This window comes from Dromiciops gliroides, chromosome 4, assembly GCF_019393635.1.
Source record: "Dromiciops gliroides isolate mDroGli1 chromosome 4, mDroGli1.pri, whole genome shotgun sequence".
Lineage (NCBI taxonomy): Eukaryota > Metazoa > Chordata > Mammalia > Microbiotheria > Microbiotheriidae > Dromiciops > Dromiciops gliroides.
In genome coordinates, this window is record NC_057864.1 from 80,604,235 (window position 1) to 80,620,776 (window position 16,542).

The 16,542-nt window shown below is 35.1% G+C and overlaps 1 protein-coding gene across 1 annotated transcript in view; it reads left to right on the top strand.

Moving 5' to 3' along the window:
- The window catches only part of PLA2G4A (phospholipase A2 group IVA), a 169,588-nt gene that overhangs the window by 90,189 nt on the left and 62,857 nt on the right, over positions 1-16,542 (top strand). The window contains 1 exon segment of the mRNA XM_043999866.1: positions 5,004-5,145. Coding sequence (XP_043855801.1) covers positions 5,004-5,145 — 142 coding nt within the window.

The window sequence follows — 16,542 nt, forward strand, 5'->3', positions numbered from 1 at the left end:
AGATAATATTTGTAAAAAAAAAAAAAAGCCCCAACAACACTTAGCTCAGTTCTTGGTACATAGAAATACTCATTTCTCTTCAGGAAACAAAGAAAGGCAAATACAGCCACTGCCTCTCAAGGAATTTATCTTCTGTTGGAAGACATGTAAATTACTAAGTCCATACAAGGTACATAAAGAGTACATGGAAGACGATCACTGTGTAGTAGGCTGAGGTAGGGAGAGAGTTATAATCTCTTTACAACAAATCATAGAGTCACATAGAGTTGAAAGGGTCCTCAGAAGCCGTGTAGTCCAACCTCTTAATATACAGTAGGGATAATAATAAATATTAGAGAAATGGCATCTTCAGTTGTTAAGTGAATTGCTTAAGGCCCCACAGGTAGTAAGCACTGGACACAGAAATTGATCCCAGGTTTTATCTGATTCTGGAGCCTATATTCTTTCCATATTACAATGGTGCCAGAGAAGCAGGGTTGCTGTCTTTTAATTTGGGGGCATGAGTAATGCCGTTCCTTGGAGAAGAAAAACCCACTCCAGTATCTTGGCCAAGAAAACCTCTAAAGGCGTCATGAAGAGTCAGACAAGACAAAAAAGTCTAAACAACAAGAAATGCCATTTCTGAACAAGCTCCCATTTCAGTGTTGAATGGATAGTCACATCTAATCCCTGTGTTTTGCTTTCCCTTATTCTAGTTCTTATGCAAGGCCAACCAAAAGACAGAGTCTATCCTATTGATCTCGGACCCTCAAAACCTATCATGGGATAGTAATTTAGAAAGTTCCTGCCTTTTCTCCCCAGAAGAACCACAAATGGCCTCCATAGCCAAAGATGGGCCTTTTGTGAACCAACATGACTATATATATTTTGGAAATATCACAAATATCCATGAAAAATAGCTGGTATTCTGAAAGAAATAAAGGAATAACCATTTCTATAGTGACTACTATGTGACTTACCAAAGGTCACACAGCTACTATGTGTCTGAGGCTGGATTTGAACTTAGGTCTTCCTGGCCTCAGGCTCAGCACTTTCTCCACTACACCTTCTTTCACACATCCACTTGCTTCATAGAAATAGACTTTCCTATGGGTCAATGGATTGCTTTGTGTATAGGATAAAGCCCTTTATAGACCTGCATTCTGAACTGTAATCAAATAGACTTTCTTGTTAGGACATCATCATGTCATAGGGCAGACTAAATCCTTCTATTCTTGTGGTATTTCATCTGATTAACTTTCATGGGAAAATTAGTGAACCAATGCATTGGGCTAGGGAGTCTCTTTAGTCAGCTGTCCTTAACCTTTTATGAGTCATGGACCCTTTTGGCAGTGTGATGATACCTCTGGACCACTTCCCAGAACAGTGTTTTTAAATTCATAAGATTACAAAGGAAACCATTTATATTGAAGTGCAGTTATTGATATATTATGTTATACTTATATTGAATGGTATAATGCAGCATTGAATTATTTTATGTATTGAGATATATATGTATATACATATATATGTGTGTGTGTGTGTATACATATGCACATATATATCCGTATCCTTGCACATACACACACACTTTCACAGACCCCAGGTTCAGAACATTGACAAGCTTAGATGCTGTTACTAACATTTATATAGTTTTTGCTATGTACCAGGTACTGTGCTAAGCACTTTATAATTTAGATAGTTGTAACAATATTTGTTTTATGGTGATGTTTTGCATGATCATATATCTATAACCCATATTGGATTGTTTCTTGCCTCAGGAAGGGGGGAGGGGAGAGAGGGAAGGAGGGATAGAGATTGGAACAGAAAATTTAAATAAAAATGTTTAAACTGAAAAAAGTAAATAAAAATAAATAAATAAAAAGCATAGAGGAAGGAAAAACCCTAAAAACCCAATATTTGTTTCTCCTGTGACTTTTTTTGTAACTCTCTTACAATAAAGCAGTGAAATTACCTCAAAAAATTCCTATGAACTTGTAGTACAGGTCCTACTGTATCTATTTTAGAGAGGAGGAAGTCGAGACTAATAGGAAGAGATTATGAGGGTAGTAACTTGCCTAATGTCATTCAGCCAGAAAATGTTATTATTAGAATTCAAAAGCAGGTTCCTGACTTTGGAAGGCTAACACTGTCTCTATCACCCTGAGCCACCCTTCCAGTGTGGCGATATTCCAGGTATATTATACTAAATATATTGAAGAATGTTAGTGCCAGGAAGATTCTTAGAGATCAGTTTGTCCAACACCTTCATTTTAAGGATAAGGAAATGATGTTTTGCAGTTGAAGTGATTTGCTTGATGTGACCCAGCTAGTAAATGGCATAGCGAGCACTCATGCTCCAAATCCCCCCTCCTTCTTTGCAACTAGTCTCAAAATTCAGAAGAGTATAAGAACCTCTCGCCTAACGAGATATATTCATTAAGTAGATTATAATAACTAAGAGCTCTTTCTTTATTCTGAAAAAAAGAAATGTAAACAAAATGATTTGTTAATCAATATAACTCATTTTATTAAAAATTAGAAATGGGTTATTAAGCACTGTATGAGAGGCAATGTGTTATAGTGGATGGAGTGCTAGACACAAAAGCAGGAAGACCTGGGTTTAGATCTTGTGTTTGATAATATACTGGCTGGGTGACTAAGAGCAAGACACTTTAAACTATTAGTAGTCTAGGACAGAGGTGTCAAACAAAGCATTGTGGCCCATAACATTCCTGAGTGGCCTGAACCAGATTAAAGTGTAATAAGGAAATATTTAATAAAATAAATAAAAATACATTACAACATAGTTATTGTTAATATGTGGTTTTCTAAGTCAATATGTGCCTTTAAGGATCTCTATGTGTGTTTTAGGAGCTCATATTCATTACAGTTAGACATCACTGCTCTAAGACAACTTGCTAAACTCTTGCTTGCAAGAAAAGGGGCCTACCTGCATTGGAAAAGGGAGATTACACATCTGGGAGTTCTCTCTACTAGTGAAATTAATTACAAGTTGACTCCCTCACTCTTTTTTTTTTTTTTTTGGGTGGGGCAATGAGGGTTAAGTGACTTGCTCAAGGTCACACAGCTAGTGTCAAGTGTCTGAGGCTGGCGTTGAACTCAGATCTTCCTGAATCTAGGGTCAGTGTTTTATCCACTGTGCCACCTAGCTGCCCCCAGAAATACGATGGAATGTATACAAACACATTTTGGATCTCGTGTTCATAGAAATTTTTTTTCCTTAAATAAAAAGCCAAACTAATATAATATGTCATCTACCAATTTATAGGGTAATATATTGAATTGACTTGAATTTTTAAAGAATTTGATAGACCATGGCATTTAAAGTGTATTGTGCAGCTATTAGAGACCATAAAAATAGTTGTATTAGCTATGAAGTCTGTTCTGCCCAATTCAAGCACCATTTGTCAAGCTCCATAAATCCTTTTACATCTTATATTGTTCAAGAAAAATAAATCAAACCAAAACCTGAAATGGTTAGAAATGAGACTAGAATTCCCTTCATTTAAAAGGACAGATTTTTTTTTCCTTCATTTGTATCCAATATTTACATTTCTTATGTCATGCTTGGCTTCTACATTTTAAATTTTAATGTAATTATTAGCAATGTAAAACAGAATGTAGAAACCTGACAGAGTGAGGACTTGGAGCCAGAAAGATCTGGGTTTAAGGCCTGCCTCTGACACATGCTGGCTATGTGTACCTGGACAAATCACTTAGCCTAACAATTTAAACCAAGCAACTCTCTAATACTAGAGGGTTTCAGCGAAGGAAGGTGCTGACTTGCATTGGTAAAGGGAATTTCCTCATGTGGTAATGAAATCCCAGGTCAGTCCATTGCCTATTACCAACATATAATAGCTGTAGTTCAGATATAAAAAGAGTAATAACTTTATCAATATAGTGGTTTACAATTTCCAGAGCATTTTTTGCCTGTTATCTTATTTGATACTCACAAAACCCTATAATGTTCACATCACAAGTGTTATCTCCATGTGATAGATCAAGAAACTGAGATTTAGAGAAATGCCATGACTTGACTAAGGTCATACAGCAAGTTTGAGGTAGAATGGGAACCCAAGTCTAGTTTTTCTGATTTAAATTTCTGTTATCCTTTTATGGTGTAACATCAAGTATCCCTGAGTCATGCTGCCCCTCAAGACATGCCTGCCTTTCCTTACCCCCTGGATGATTTCTAAAATTAAACCATTAGAGATTAACTTCTTTGAAATCCATTAGAACGTAAATGTCTTTGTGTGATGATCCACTATGATAGATTTAGCCCTTCTCAGCAATACAATGATCCAAGACAATTCCAAAAGACTCATGATGGAAAATGCTCTCCACATTCAGAGAAAGAATTATGGAGTGTGAATGCAGATTGAGGCATCCTATTTTCATTTTTTTTGTTTGTTTTTTCTTTCTCATGGTTTTTCCCTTTTGTTCTCCGTTTTTTTTTCCCCCCACAACATGACTAAGGTGGAACTATGTTTAACATGCTTGTACTGTATCAGATTATTTGCTGTCTTTGGGGGGGAGGAAAAAAGGGTGGGAGAAAAAATTTGGAATTCAAAATCTTACAAAAATGAATGTTGAAAAATATCTTTACATGAATTTCAGAAAAATAAAATACAATTAATTGAGGAACCATACTACTCTCCCCTTTCCAATTTATTTTAGGCCTTAGTTAATTTTCCATTTAAAATGGCTTTCCAAGATAAAGTCATTGATGGACTATCATAGTCTGAATAATAATAAAAAACCGTATATGTCTCAGAACAGGATATATTTTAACACTTTAAACTGTTATTCAGTCACTGAGTTTTTGATTCTTTCCAAAGAGTGAGATTTGAGAAGGGGCAGAAATCATGTGGTCACTGGAGCATCTATGGGTATTGAGCAGGTATATAAAATGGAAGTAGCAGGGCAACAAAAACAAATAACTTTTGCCTTTGTTCAAAGGCTGTGGTATTCATGAACTCATCTGTTTTATACACCAGCTCTTCTCCTGACCTTCGATTCAGCATGGCTCTGTGTGACCAGGAAAAAATTTTCAGACAACAGAGAAAAGAAAACATAAAAGAAAATATGAAGAAACTCCTGGGTCCAAAGAATAGTGAAGGCCTGTGTTCATCACGTGATGTAAGTTGCAACCTTTAAACTAAGTGCTATTTTCTCTAAGAGATTTAAACATGTTCACCATTGGAAATGTTCTTGGGAATTTTTCACTCTAGGATGACAGTGATATAGATGAAGAACATGATGTCTAGTGCTTTCAAGTAAGCATAGACATTTTGTCAGTGAAAATTCTTTTATTTGGCAATTCCAAAATTAGTAAACATAGGGATAGGAACTAGACCTGTGATTTTTTTTTTTTTTTGCGGGGCAGTGGGGGTTAAGTGACTTGCCCAGGGTCACACAGCTGGTAAGTGTCAAGTGTCTGTGGCCGGATTTGAACTTAGGTACTCCTGAATCCAGGGCCTGTGCTTTATCCACTGCACCACCTAGCCGCCCCTAGACCTGTGATTTCATTGGTTTAGGGAACTCCCTCCCAGATGTTTCTCCTCCACCCATGCAGCCATGCAGGTCAACACCTTTTTTTTTTTTTTTAAATAGTCTTAGAGATTTTCTTAGAGAACTGAAAGTGATTTGTCCAGGATTGAATAGCCAGTTTGTATCAAAGTTTAGACTTAAACCCTGGTCTTTCTGGTTTCGTGGCCTGTTGTTCAGTCAATAGGCACACTACTAAAGGAAGTATTTTGTTGTTGTTCAGTCATTTTAGTTGTTCCTGGTCTTTTGTGGCCCCCTTTGGAGTTTTCTTGGCAAAGATACTGGAGTGGTTTGCCATTTCATTCTCCAGCTCATTTTATAGATGAGGAAACTGAAGGGGACAGGGTTAAATAACTTGCCCAGGGTCACACAGCTAGTAAGTGTCTGAGGCCAGATTTGAACTCTGAAAAATGAGCCTTTCCGACTTCAGGCCCAGCACTCTATCTACTCTGCCACTTAGCTGTCCCATTAAAAGGAGCATCCCTTTGGACAAAAACAGGTCATCCTAAAAGTCTTTGTGCAGTTTTAAGTTACTAATGCTTAAAACTGCAGTAAGAGTTTTGGGACATTCTGCTTAAGACCCAAGTTACATGTTGGAAAACAGCACTAGATAGAAATTTTTAAATTAAGGAATCAACCTTTTAACATATTTTAGCATATTATAAAGGGAAAGCCAGAGGTTTTCTCTTTTTTGAAGGACTCCTAGTAATTCGTAATTTCCACTAAAATAAAACTCTGAGTTAAACAGTACCAGTATTCCTATCTACATTTTACAGATGAGAAAACAGACTCAGAGAGGTGGTTACTTGACCATAATTCCAGGGGCTAGTAATGACTAGAAAGAGGATTCAAACCCAGGCCTCTTGTCTCAACATCCAGAGGTCTTTTCACCAGATGATACTGTCTTTCACTTTCATGTATCTTTCCCTTTCACATAACTCGTTCTCTTCTCAGGACTGTAAGCAAATATTTGTGTTTTTTAAATTTATTTTCCCATTAGCAATTAAAACAATGTACCATGGAATCATTTTCTGAAATTGCTTTTAGTCTGAAAAAAAATGAGTGCTAGGAGTGGCACTTACATTCCAGACTTTGTTATAGATGGTAACCCTGGTTATTACCTAACTCTGATCTGGTGATAAGGTTTAAAAATAAAACTATTAGTGTCCAAAGGAAGCAACATATGATCAAGTATTATATCAAGTTCTCTTTTTAGGTCCTGGGATTAAGGGTAAGAGGTTTTATTTAATTTTGTTTATAAAATTCATACTTTGAGAAGTTGAAACAGAATGTCAAAACTAGAAGTTACCTTAAGAAATCATCTAATCTAAAGCCTTCACTTTTTGGGGGTAGTGTGGTACAGGAAAATGGCATTGACTCTGGCATCAGAGGACCTGAGTTCAAATTCTGTCTTGGATGTTCCTTTCTAGTATGACCTTGAATAGGTTAATCAACTTCCCTGACCCTCAGTTTCTTCATATGTTTAATGAGAAAGTTGAACTAGCATAATTCTGGGAACCCTTTCCATCTCTAAATTTATGGTTGGATGAAGAAATTGAAACTCAGGGTTTTGACCAAGGTCATACAGCTAGTAATTGACAGAGTGGAGATTCAAGTCCTTTGATTCCAGATCTGGTGATTTGTCTACTGTGTCTCATTTCCCTGGGGATTGGGGTAAATTATTAGTTCAGCGTTGGTCAAAGGCAAAACACAATAGGGGAGTCTAATTCATGGACCTTACTGAACATGGTAGATAGAGTTCTGGGGCTAAGTTCAGGAAGATTTGTTTTCCTGAGTTTGAATCTGGCCTCAGACACTTGTGTGTCTAGCTGTATGACCCTGGGCAAATGATTTAACCCTGTTTGCCTCAGTTTCCTTATCTGTAAAATGAGCTGGAGAAGGAAATGGCAAACCACTCCAGTACCTTTGCCAAGAAAATCCCAATGGGGTCATGAAGAGTCAGACACAACTGAAAAACGATTGAACATCTAAGTTAAATCAATTGAATATACAAAGGATTCCTGATTATAAATCTCTCTTTCTATGTGAAGATATATGTGTGTATGCATAGTATATATACATATATATGTGTATTATATTTATTTGTATGTATGTATATACATATATCCTTTCTATATGTCATATCTTATTCAATTTCATCTGTACCCTTCCTTATGCTTATAGCTATATCTATAAATGTATCAATATCTTTATCTCTATCTCATCTCTATCTCTTATCTATCTATATATCATCTTTCTCCCTATCTTATCTCTGTCTCATCTGTCTCTGTCTCATCTCTCTCTCTCTTACATCTCTGTCTTTATCTCATCTCTATATCTTTCTCATTTCTATTTCTATCTCTGTCTCTATTTCTGTCTCAGTTCTATCTCATTTCTATCTCTACCTCTATCTCCTATCTATCTATCCATCCATCTATCTGTCTGTGTCTGTCTATCTATCTGTCTATCTGTCTATCTGTCTATCTATCTATCTATCTATCTATCTATCTATCTATCTATCTATCTATCTATCTATCTATCATATATTTATTTATCTTTGTCTCATCTCTGTTTCTGTCTATTTCTGTCTATCTCTAACTTTGTCTCTGCTGGCTATAGTATAGGGGAAGCAGTAAGTAGTGGGTTGGAAAGGTAGGGAGGAATGAGGGTGACCAAATGAGTTGTGCTGGACATAATCTCCATTGGTATAGGAGCACAGAGTCCTGTGCTATCTTCCCAGTGGAGGACAGACTGAGAGGAAATCTTGAAGTGAGGACTATTTTAGAAAGAATAACTAAAAGAATAGGTGGAATATTCAGTTCAATACAATTCAAATTAATAAGACAATAGTTATTGATTTGAATGGTATTGATATTGAATGAAGCACCTGCTAAGTTTTAGGCACTTGCCTGGTGGACACAAAGACAAAAATGAATAAAAGATCTTTTCCTTCAAGGGAAAGGGAAGAAGGATGGAAATAAGTATCTATGAAGTGTGTGACTCTATGTTAAGTGCTTTACAAATACTACCTCAATTGATTCTTACAACATGGTAGATGCCATTATTGTTATCCCCATTTTACAACTGAGGAAACTGAAGGAGACAAAGTTTAAATGATGTGCCCAACTGGTACTTACCAGAAGTAAATACTAGCATGGCTAGTAAGGATCTGAGGCTGAATTTGAATTCAAGTCTTCCCAACTCCACTTTTCCCCTTAGCTGTACATATATTCTACTCTGGGATATGATATGGACATAGACAATTACATTAAAAATATATAAAATGAGCATAACAATTTTTCAATGGAGTAAATGCTAATAATTGGGTTAGAGTAGACTTTGTGTTGGAAGTGACACTTGAACCTAGCCTTGGAGGAAGGTGGGGATTCCAAATGATAGAGGGGAGGAGAGAGAGCATGGGAGAGAGCCTATACAAAATCGGGGAGGAGACAGAATGTCATGTTCAGGTAACAGCAAGGCTGGTTTGGCCAAACCAGAGCATGCATGACAGGAAGTGGTGAAGTGTACACTTGGAAGGGCAGGCTGAAGCTAGGTTAAGAAGAGCTTTTAAGGCCAAACAGAGGTGTTTGTATTTTTTCCTGGATGTAATGGGAAGCCCTACTAAAAATAGTTGCTACTACCAAAGGTGGTGCCATAAATATTTCAGTTTACTGGAGCCCTGTTTTATTTTTTGTTTTTTTGGTCACAGTCACTGGCATTCTTGAAGCAGAGAAACACTAGTCCATACCACTTATTTTCTGCGTCTTTATTTAAAAAGCAAGTCACTGGAGCAGAAAATAGTATTTTTTGAGCTAAATTCTTTTCACCCTTCCCCTGAAGGTCTAGCATTGTGAGTCATAGTTATGACTCCTGGGCTCAAATGCCCTGTTCCCTTACGGGCTTCTCATATAAGGTTTTGGCCAAGGTTCCACTAAAATTATAATATATCTTTGGTGGAACTCAAGACAAAACAAAACAAAACAACCTTTTACTGTGGAAACGAACACCCTGCTTTACACAAAACATAATTTCTATTTGGTAGGAGAAAATTAGCTGTCTCATATAGCTCATGCTTAGTCAGAGTTTGTTGCATTCAACATTCAGCAGTACCTGGTAGAATGAATTATGTTTTCTGTCTTCAGTATGCACTGAGTCTCTTACATTAGTATACTTGGAAGGGGTTGCTGGAATGGAATCTTTTTTCTTCAGAGGGGTCTAGACGACTTCTTTTGTCTGCCAACAATGTTGACCATAGACATAGTCAGAACCACCTATTACCAGAATAAGAGTAACATAGTTTTAATTTTATGGTCACTGATAAAATATTCGTGTAATAATTTGTATATGGGGGCAGGTACTTAGTGCAGTGGATAAGGCACCAGTCTTGGATTCAGGAGGACCTGAGTTCAAATATGGCCTCAGACACTTAACACTAGCTGTGTGACCCTGGGCAAATCACTTAAGCCCCATTGCCCTGCAAAATAATAATAATAATAATAATAATAATAATAATAATAATAATAATAATAATGTCATATATGATAGAATATACTTAAAATGTAACTTAATTCATATGCATTCAATAGACTAATTTCTCTTCTCAGGGTAGAGGTGGAGAGAGTATTGGATTATTGTGGCAGTTTGCCAACTGGTGTTTTGGCGAATATTTGTCCTTATAGAGACAGTGCTTATCTCTTAGTGCTATGTCATAGCATTCTTTCAGTACAGAATGGACACATAGAGTAAAAAACCTTCACTATCTGGGACACAAAGCATTATGTAACCAATATGTGTAGGTTCCCTTTTTTAAAAAAACAAAATGTTTTCTACTTTAACTATTTGAGATTGAAATATTTAAGAAAAAATGTATCTCTCTGCTTTTCAAAACTCTATTTAGCAAAATGTTAACCTTTTTCTGAATCATTCAGGATTACCATTATTAAAATAAAAAGAAAATATAGACTTGCTATTAAATGGACCCTGACTTGGTTTTCTGAGTTTGTATGTCTGCTTTTTATGGGTTTTCTATTTCCTCCCTTGGTATGATACTGTCATTTCTTGATCTTCTCAGTTCCTCTGCCTAGATAGCACCCCCTTTCTCAGATTCAACTTGCTTATTCCAAATATAAACAGTTTAAGTAACTTATTAGAAATATGTATAAAATAGAGGGCAGCTAGGTGGCTCAGTGGATAAAGCACTGGCCCTGGATCCAGGAGGACCTGAGTTCAAATCTGGCCTCAGACACTTGACACTTACTAGCTGTGTGACCCTGGGCAAGTCACTTAACCCTCATTGCCCCACAAAAAAAAAAGAAAAAAAAAGAAAGAAATATGTATAAAATAAAAATAAATTGAGTCAGAGCCAAGGGTCTCAATGACTCTAATAAGTGAAGTGTATGATGTTTTGTGTGAATGGATTTCTTGACTTCTCTTTTGGCAGCTTCCAAACTTTATTTATTGTCCTGTCCTCAGTCTGAAATTGATGAGGTTACTAAATTCCAGATAGATAAAATGCTAATGTACTTCCTAAAGAAGACAGTCAGGCATTTATTAATGTTATAACAGAAATAACCCTGTGTTTTGTGGGAAAGGCAAGAAGAGAAGAAAAGGGTTTATTTCCCCCCTTTTTCCTGGTTCAGAAGTGTATATGGTTTCTTCTCTCTGAGAAGAAGGGATCATTTATTCAGTAAATACTTTCAACAGAAACCAATTCCTGTTTATTCATTTATAAAATAAAACTTCATTGTTATTATTGTTAATAGTCCTTAAGAAATAGAACCATCTACATATACATAGAATAAGAAAGATGTGAATAAGAAATAACTATTTTGTACAGATTGTTTTTAAGAAATATATGTATACATATAATATAAGGGATACATATATTCATATTAAATTAGACAAGATTATAATGAAAATGCTCTATGTATGTCCAGGTATTCACTTTTTAATTTTCTTTTTATTTATTTTTTAGGGCATATCTCTGACAAATATATATATATATATACTCCAGTGAAAGCAATGAACTCACTGGCCATATCTGAGAATGAGTAGCTCATTTTTCATATCTAGCCCATTAGAGATTTTTTGATGTTTATGCCCTTTTTTAATTGTCATAATTTATCAATACACTACTAAGAACTCAACAGTAGAAGAGAGAATTTAGAACATAAAATATACTCACCAAACCTGGGCCAATATCCTTGAACAAGACTAAGCAGTATAGCCATGAACCTGTAGGTTTTCAAGCCATGAATCTGTATGACTTATTGTAATAAAGAGAAATGAGTAGACATTATAGAGAGGTAATGTTGGTTTGTTGAAAACAGTAATGTCCTGTCAGGAAGTGAGATCAGATGCCCAATTGGTTTACCATCACTTCATGTAGAAGCTGATGACAATTTGTTAAGATGCTAGAAAAGAAATTTCTCTTCAGAACTAGATGACTCCTGAACTCCTTTCCCAACTTGGAACTTCTGTCATTCTACCAATGATTAGCTTAAGTAAGACCCAGTCATTCTAATTGTGTAATGGTTCTGACTGAGTAGACCTATGCTAGAAAATGGCACGATGTTCACAGAGAAGATCATTTAAAATAGTGTAATCTTATGTTGGATAAAAGAATGATGATACTAAAAGAATAGTATCTAATTTCCAGCAAACGCTTATTTTTTGGAAGATAGTAGAAATATATACATTTTTTAATGAATGAATTTATTAATACAGTTGTTTTCTATACACATGCCTCAAGGAGATTTTTTGACAATAAGAATTATATATTCAGAAAATACTCTTAAGACAACTGAAATTCTTCTTAAATATGCCATCCCAATGTTTACTGGCCTATCGTGGTGGGAATATATTTTGTGATTATTGTCACCAAATTAATCAAACATGCTACCACTAATGATGTTCTGAAAAAAATCACTTTGGTGAAGCATGGATATTTTATTGTTTAATATAGAAATTAATAAGCTAGAGGGGAGTTTTTCTTCAGATCTCTTACCAGAATTTTAGATAACTTGAATGGCCTAAAATGTCATTTTAAAATCAATTATAAAGTAATATTATTATTAAAGTAACAACAATAATAAGAGAAATAAACATGAAGCTGCCAAGGCAACTATGTGTTAAGAGAGAGAAATGAGGTAAACAAATCCCACATGTTAACATTTCACGAGCAAACAGATAAACAATCTTTTAAAAAAGGGATTAATGGACCTGATGAAATGCAACATAAATATATTTTTAAAAAATAAAATCTGAAGCTGTTGTCTTCTAGAGCCTTGATTATTATAACCCAAATTAATACTTCAGAAAGGCTACTCCCTAAATTCATGGACAAACACGTATAGAGTGGAGAGAGATGGTGTCTGAGGCCAGACTTGAACTCAGGTCCTCCTGAATCCAGAGCCAGTGCTCTATCCACTCTGCCACCTAGCTGCCCCTGGTCAATGTATCTTAAGAATTTATCTAAAGCACAAAGATGTTACATCAATCAATCATCAGTCACCTACAATGTGCCAGTCAATGGACTAGGAATTAGAGACATAAAGACAACAATAAACAGTTCTTGCCTTCAGTAAATATTATTGTTGTTGTTATTATTATTATTCAGGGAGCTTATATTTAATTGGGGGAAACAAGTTGTATATGTAAGCAAATGAAATATATATGAGTCAACAAAAGAAATCTGATATCTAGAACTCGTACTTCAATTGACCCTATTCCTGATTTTGATGGTTCTAACCATTTTTAATAATCACCACAAAGGAAAACTCTCACATTCTCCAAAGCACCTACAAATAACCAATGAACCAAACAAAAATATGAAATAGCCATCAGCTTGGTGTGACTTTTCTACTTCTTTCATGAGTGGCAAAGTGGTGAGAGAGGATAGAATGTGCTAAGAATTACATAATTTTTATAGATTATAAATACCAACTTAACTATTGACACTTCAACTTAAAGGAGAAAACATGGAATAATGGTGTGTGTGTGTGTGTGTGTGTGTGTGTGTGTGTGTGTGTGAAAATACTGGAGAAGAATTGTGGTACTGAAAATGTATTCATGACAATGCTTCTTTTCACTTACTGTTTTATATCATTTAGGAGTAAGCTCTAAGTCCTGTAAACAGGGAATGTAATTCCTAGTAATGTATTCATTATGAAAGCATTTTACTTTAGGAAAGCTATGTGGATGGACAAAAGCATTTGCTGTAAGGAGTTAATGAATGGTATTAGAGACTGGAAAACATGAGTAAAAGATGATGATGTCACCTTTTTGAGAGCTTTAATAATAAGTTGATTTGGAATGAGTACAGCCCTGTCTAAAGTCCACTACATTAAATTGTAGACCGAGTTAAATACTTGGTAAGGGTGTCCCAGCTAACATGTGTCAAGCATGGAATTTGAAGCCATGTTTTCTTGACTTTATCTATTTCATCATATTACCTTGTGAAAATCAATTGACCAATTAACATTGATTTACACTAGGAATACAAAACAGAAATGAAATAGTTACTACTTTCAAGGGTTTACATTCTAAAGGGAGAGAGAAATGTTCACATACATATACACACATGTATATGCATTCATGCACACGTTCATTGTTACAAAATAAATACAAGGTAATTTGGTGTGGGGGGGTGACACTGACAGCTGACAGGAATCAGGAAAGGTTTCTTATAGAAGGCAGTGCTTGAGCTAAGCTTTGAAGGAAATTAGGAATTTTAAGAGTCCATGACTTGTTTGTACATAGATCTTTGTATCTTGTCTCAACCATTAGTCTCTGAGCATTTTGAGAACAAGGACTGTTTGTTACCTTTCTTTGATTCCCAGCATTTAGCACAGTACTTAGCACATAGTAGGTGCTGAGTAAATGTTTACTGACTGACTGACATTTGTTTTCAAAAGTAAGTAGTCCTTACCTTAATTCCTGTTTGGGGACTATAGGACTTAGTAAAGTAGTATCTAGTTTTGTTTCATAATAGAGAAAGTACAAAGATTCTCCTAAAAGATGTAGTAGTAGTAATTTGTTAGAAATATAACTGAAAATTATTAGGATCAATATAATCTCCATCAATAACAACAATAATAACTTTCTTTGAGAAATTCCAAATTTATTGCATTGTTTTAATTGTGATAAATTAAATTTGACCAATAGAATGTACTTTATTATCTAACCTTTTTTTTTCCTTTTTAATCATGTTGTGTTTCTCGGCACATTCTCCTGGATGAACTCATTTTATTTCATAACTTCAGCAGTTACTCTATCACTAATGATTCCCAATTGATCTCTTCACTGTGACCTTTCACCCAGTGTTCATTTTCTGACTCCCACCTGCCAGTCTAAATACTTTTAAAAAGACATATTGTTCCGAGTTTGACTTTTCCTAAACTGAGCTCATGTCTCATTCCCCTGCTCATTCTTTTTTCATACTGATTATCAATTTGCTGTTTTCCCTGTTGTGTAAACTTTAACTTGTGTAATTTTCCTTGTCCCACCCTGTCTAACCACGTAACTCCAATGTTTTGAATTCTTCTTTGTATCCTCCCCCAAATACACATAGGTATTTCTTAGTGTATGATGTAAAAACAGCCAGTTCTCTATCTAATGATAAGTGGAGGTATGAATCAGTGGAATGGATAAGCCAAAATTGTAAATATCTAAAAAAAATCCTTCGGAACTTATTACATAATTTCATTTTCAGCATATCCACCTCCCTAGCCATATTCTCTTAAGACTAATGTGGGGGGCAGCTAGGTGGTGCAGTGGATAGAGCACTGGCCCTGGATTCAGGAGTTCAAATCTGGCCTCAAACACTTGACACGTACTAGCTGTGTGACCCTGGGCAAGTCACTTAACCCCCATTGCCTCACAAAAAAAGAAAAAAAAGACAAAAAGACTAATGTGAATTTATTTTAATTTCTTAAGAAAAACCCAACTGACTTTGAGAGAGTTGGTCCATAGGAGTGCTTGCTCAAAAGGGAGAAAAGATGTGAAATTATACATTAGCAGGAAATGATGTTGATGGATTTTTTACTTCATTTGTATGGGAATTCCTTCCAAAGATGCAGATGTGGTCTATTCATGTTTGCTCATGCTGGGTGACCCCTGTCTATGGTTTCCCATAAGTGTGATAGAACATAGAGAATTTCCTAGTTTTCTTTGGAAATTAAGAGGATTACAGGGAGTAATGCAGGAAATTCATTGATCATTGCTTACTCTCATCATAAATCCTTGTAATATTTCAATTATTAATTTCTTTGATGGTACCCTTTATACTGTAAGTATTTTGTATGTACATGTACACACATATATGTAATATATACATGATATATACATGTATTTGATAGAATATGATATAGGTGTAGTGTGTGCATTTGTGTATGTACATAAGTCAACAACCATACCAAACCACTTCAGCCATCTACTTGACTTATTACATTATTCATTCTCATCTCTGCTTCTAAGGTAATCAGATAATATTTTCATCTTTTCTCACAAATTATTAAAATTTCAATATCTACCTCATTAATTATCTTTGAACTCTACTCTGATTTATTAATGATTATTTATTAAATCAACTGGAAAAACTTTTTTCTGCATATATTTTTGTCACCTCTCTCTTTCCAGATAAACATATATTTATAAAACACACATATATATCCAAATTACCCTTAGTAAGAACAAGATTACTTGTTATAGAGTGTGTTAACAATATAGCAAATAATAAAACAAAAATTTCATAATTTTCATTGTATTAGCTTTGAGGAAAATAATAGCCTGAATCATCTCTAACCATTACTGACTTCTCAATTATGGAAACACGATCTCATAATTTAGGGGGCAAGGACAGCATTAAAAAATAATCTTTCAACAATTTTGTCAGAATATTCCTTCAAAAGATGAGTTAAATTTAGTCACTCCAGAAAGTTATCTTCTTTCTCTCTGTAATTCATTTAGTCTTTCTCTGCCCATCATTAG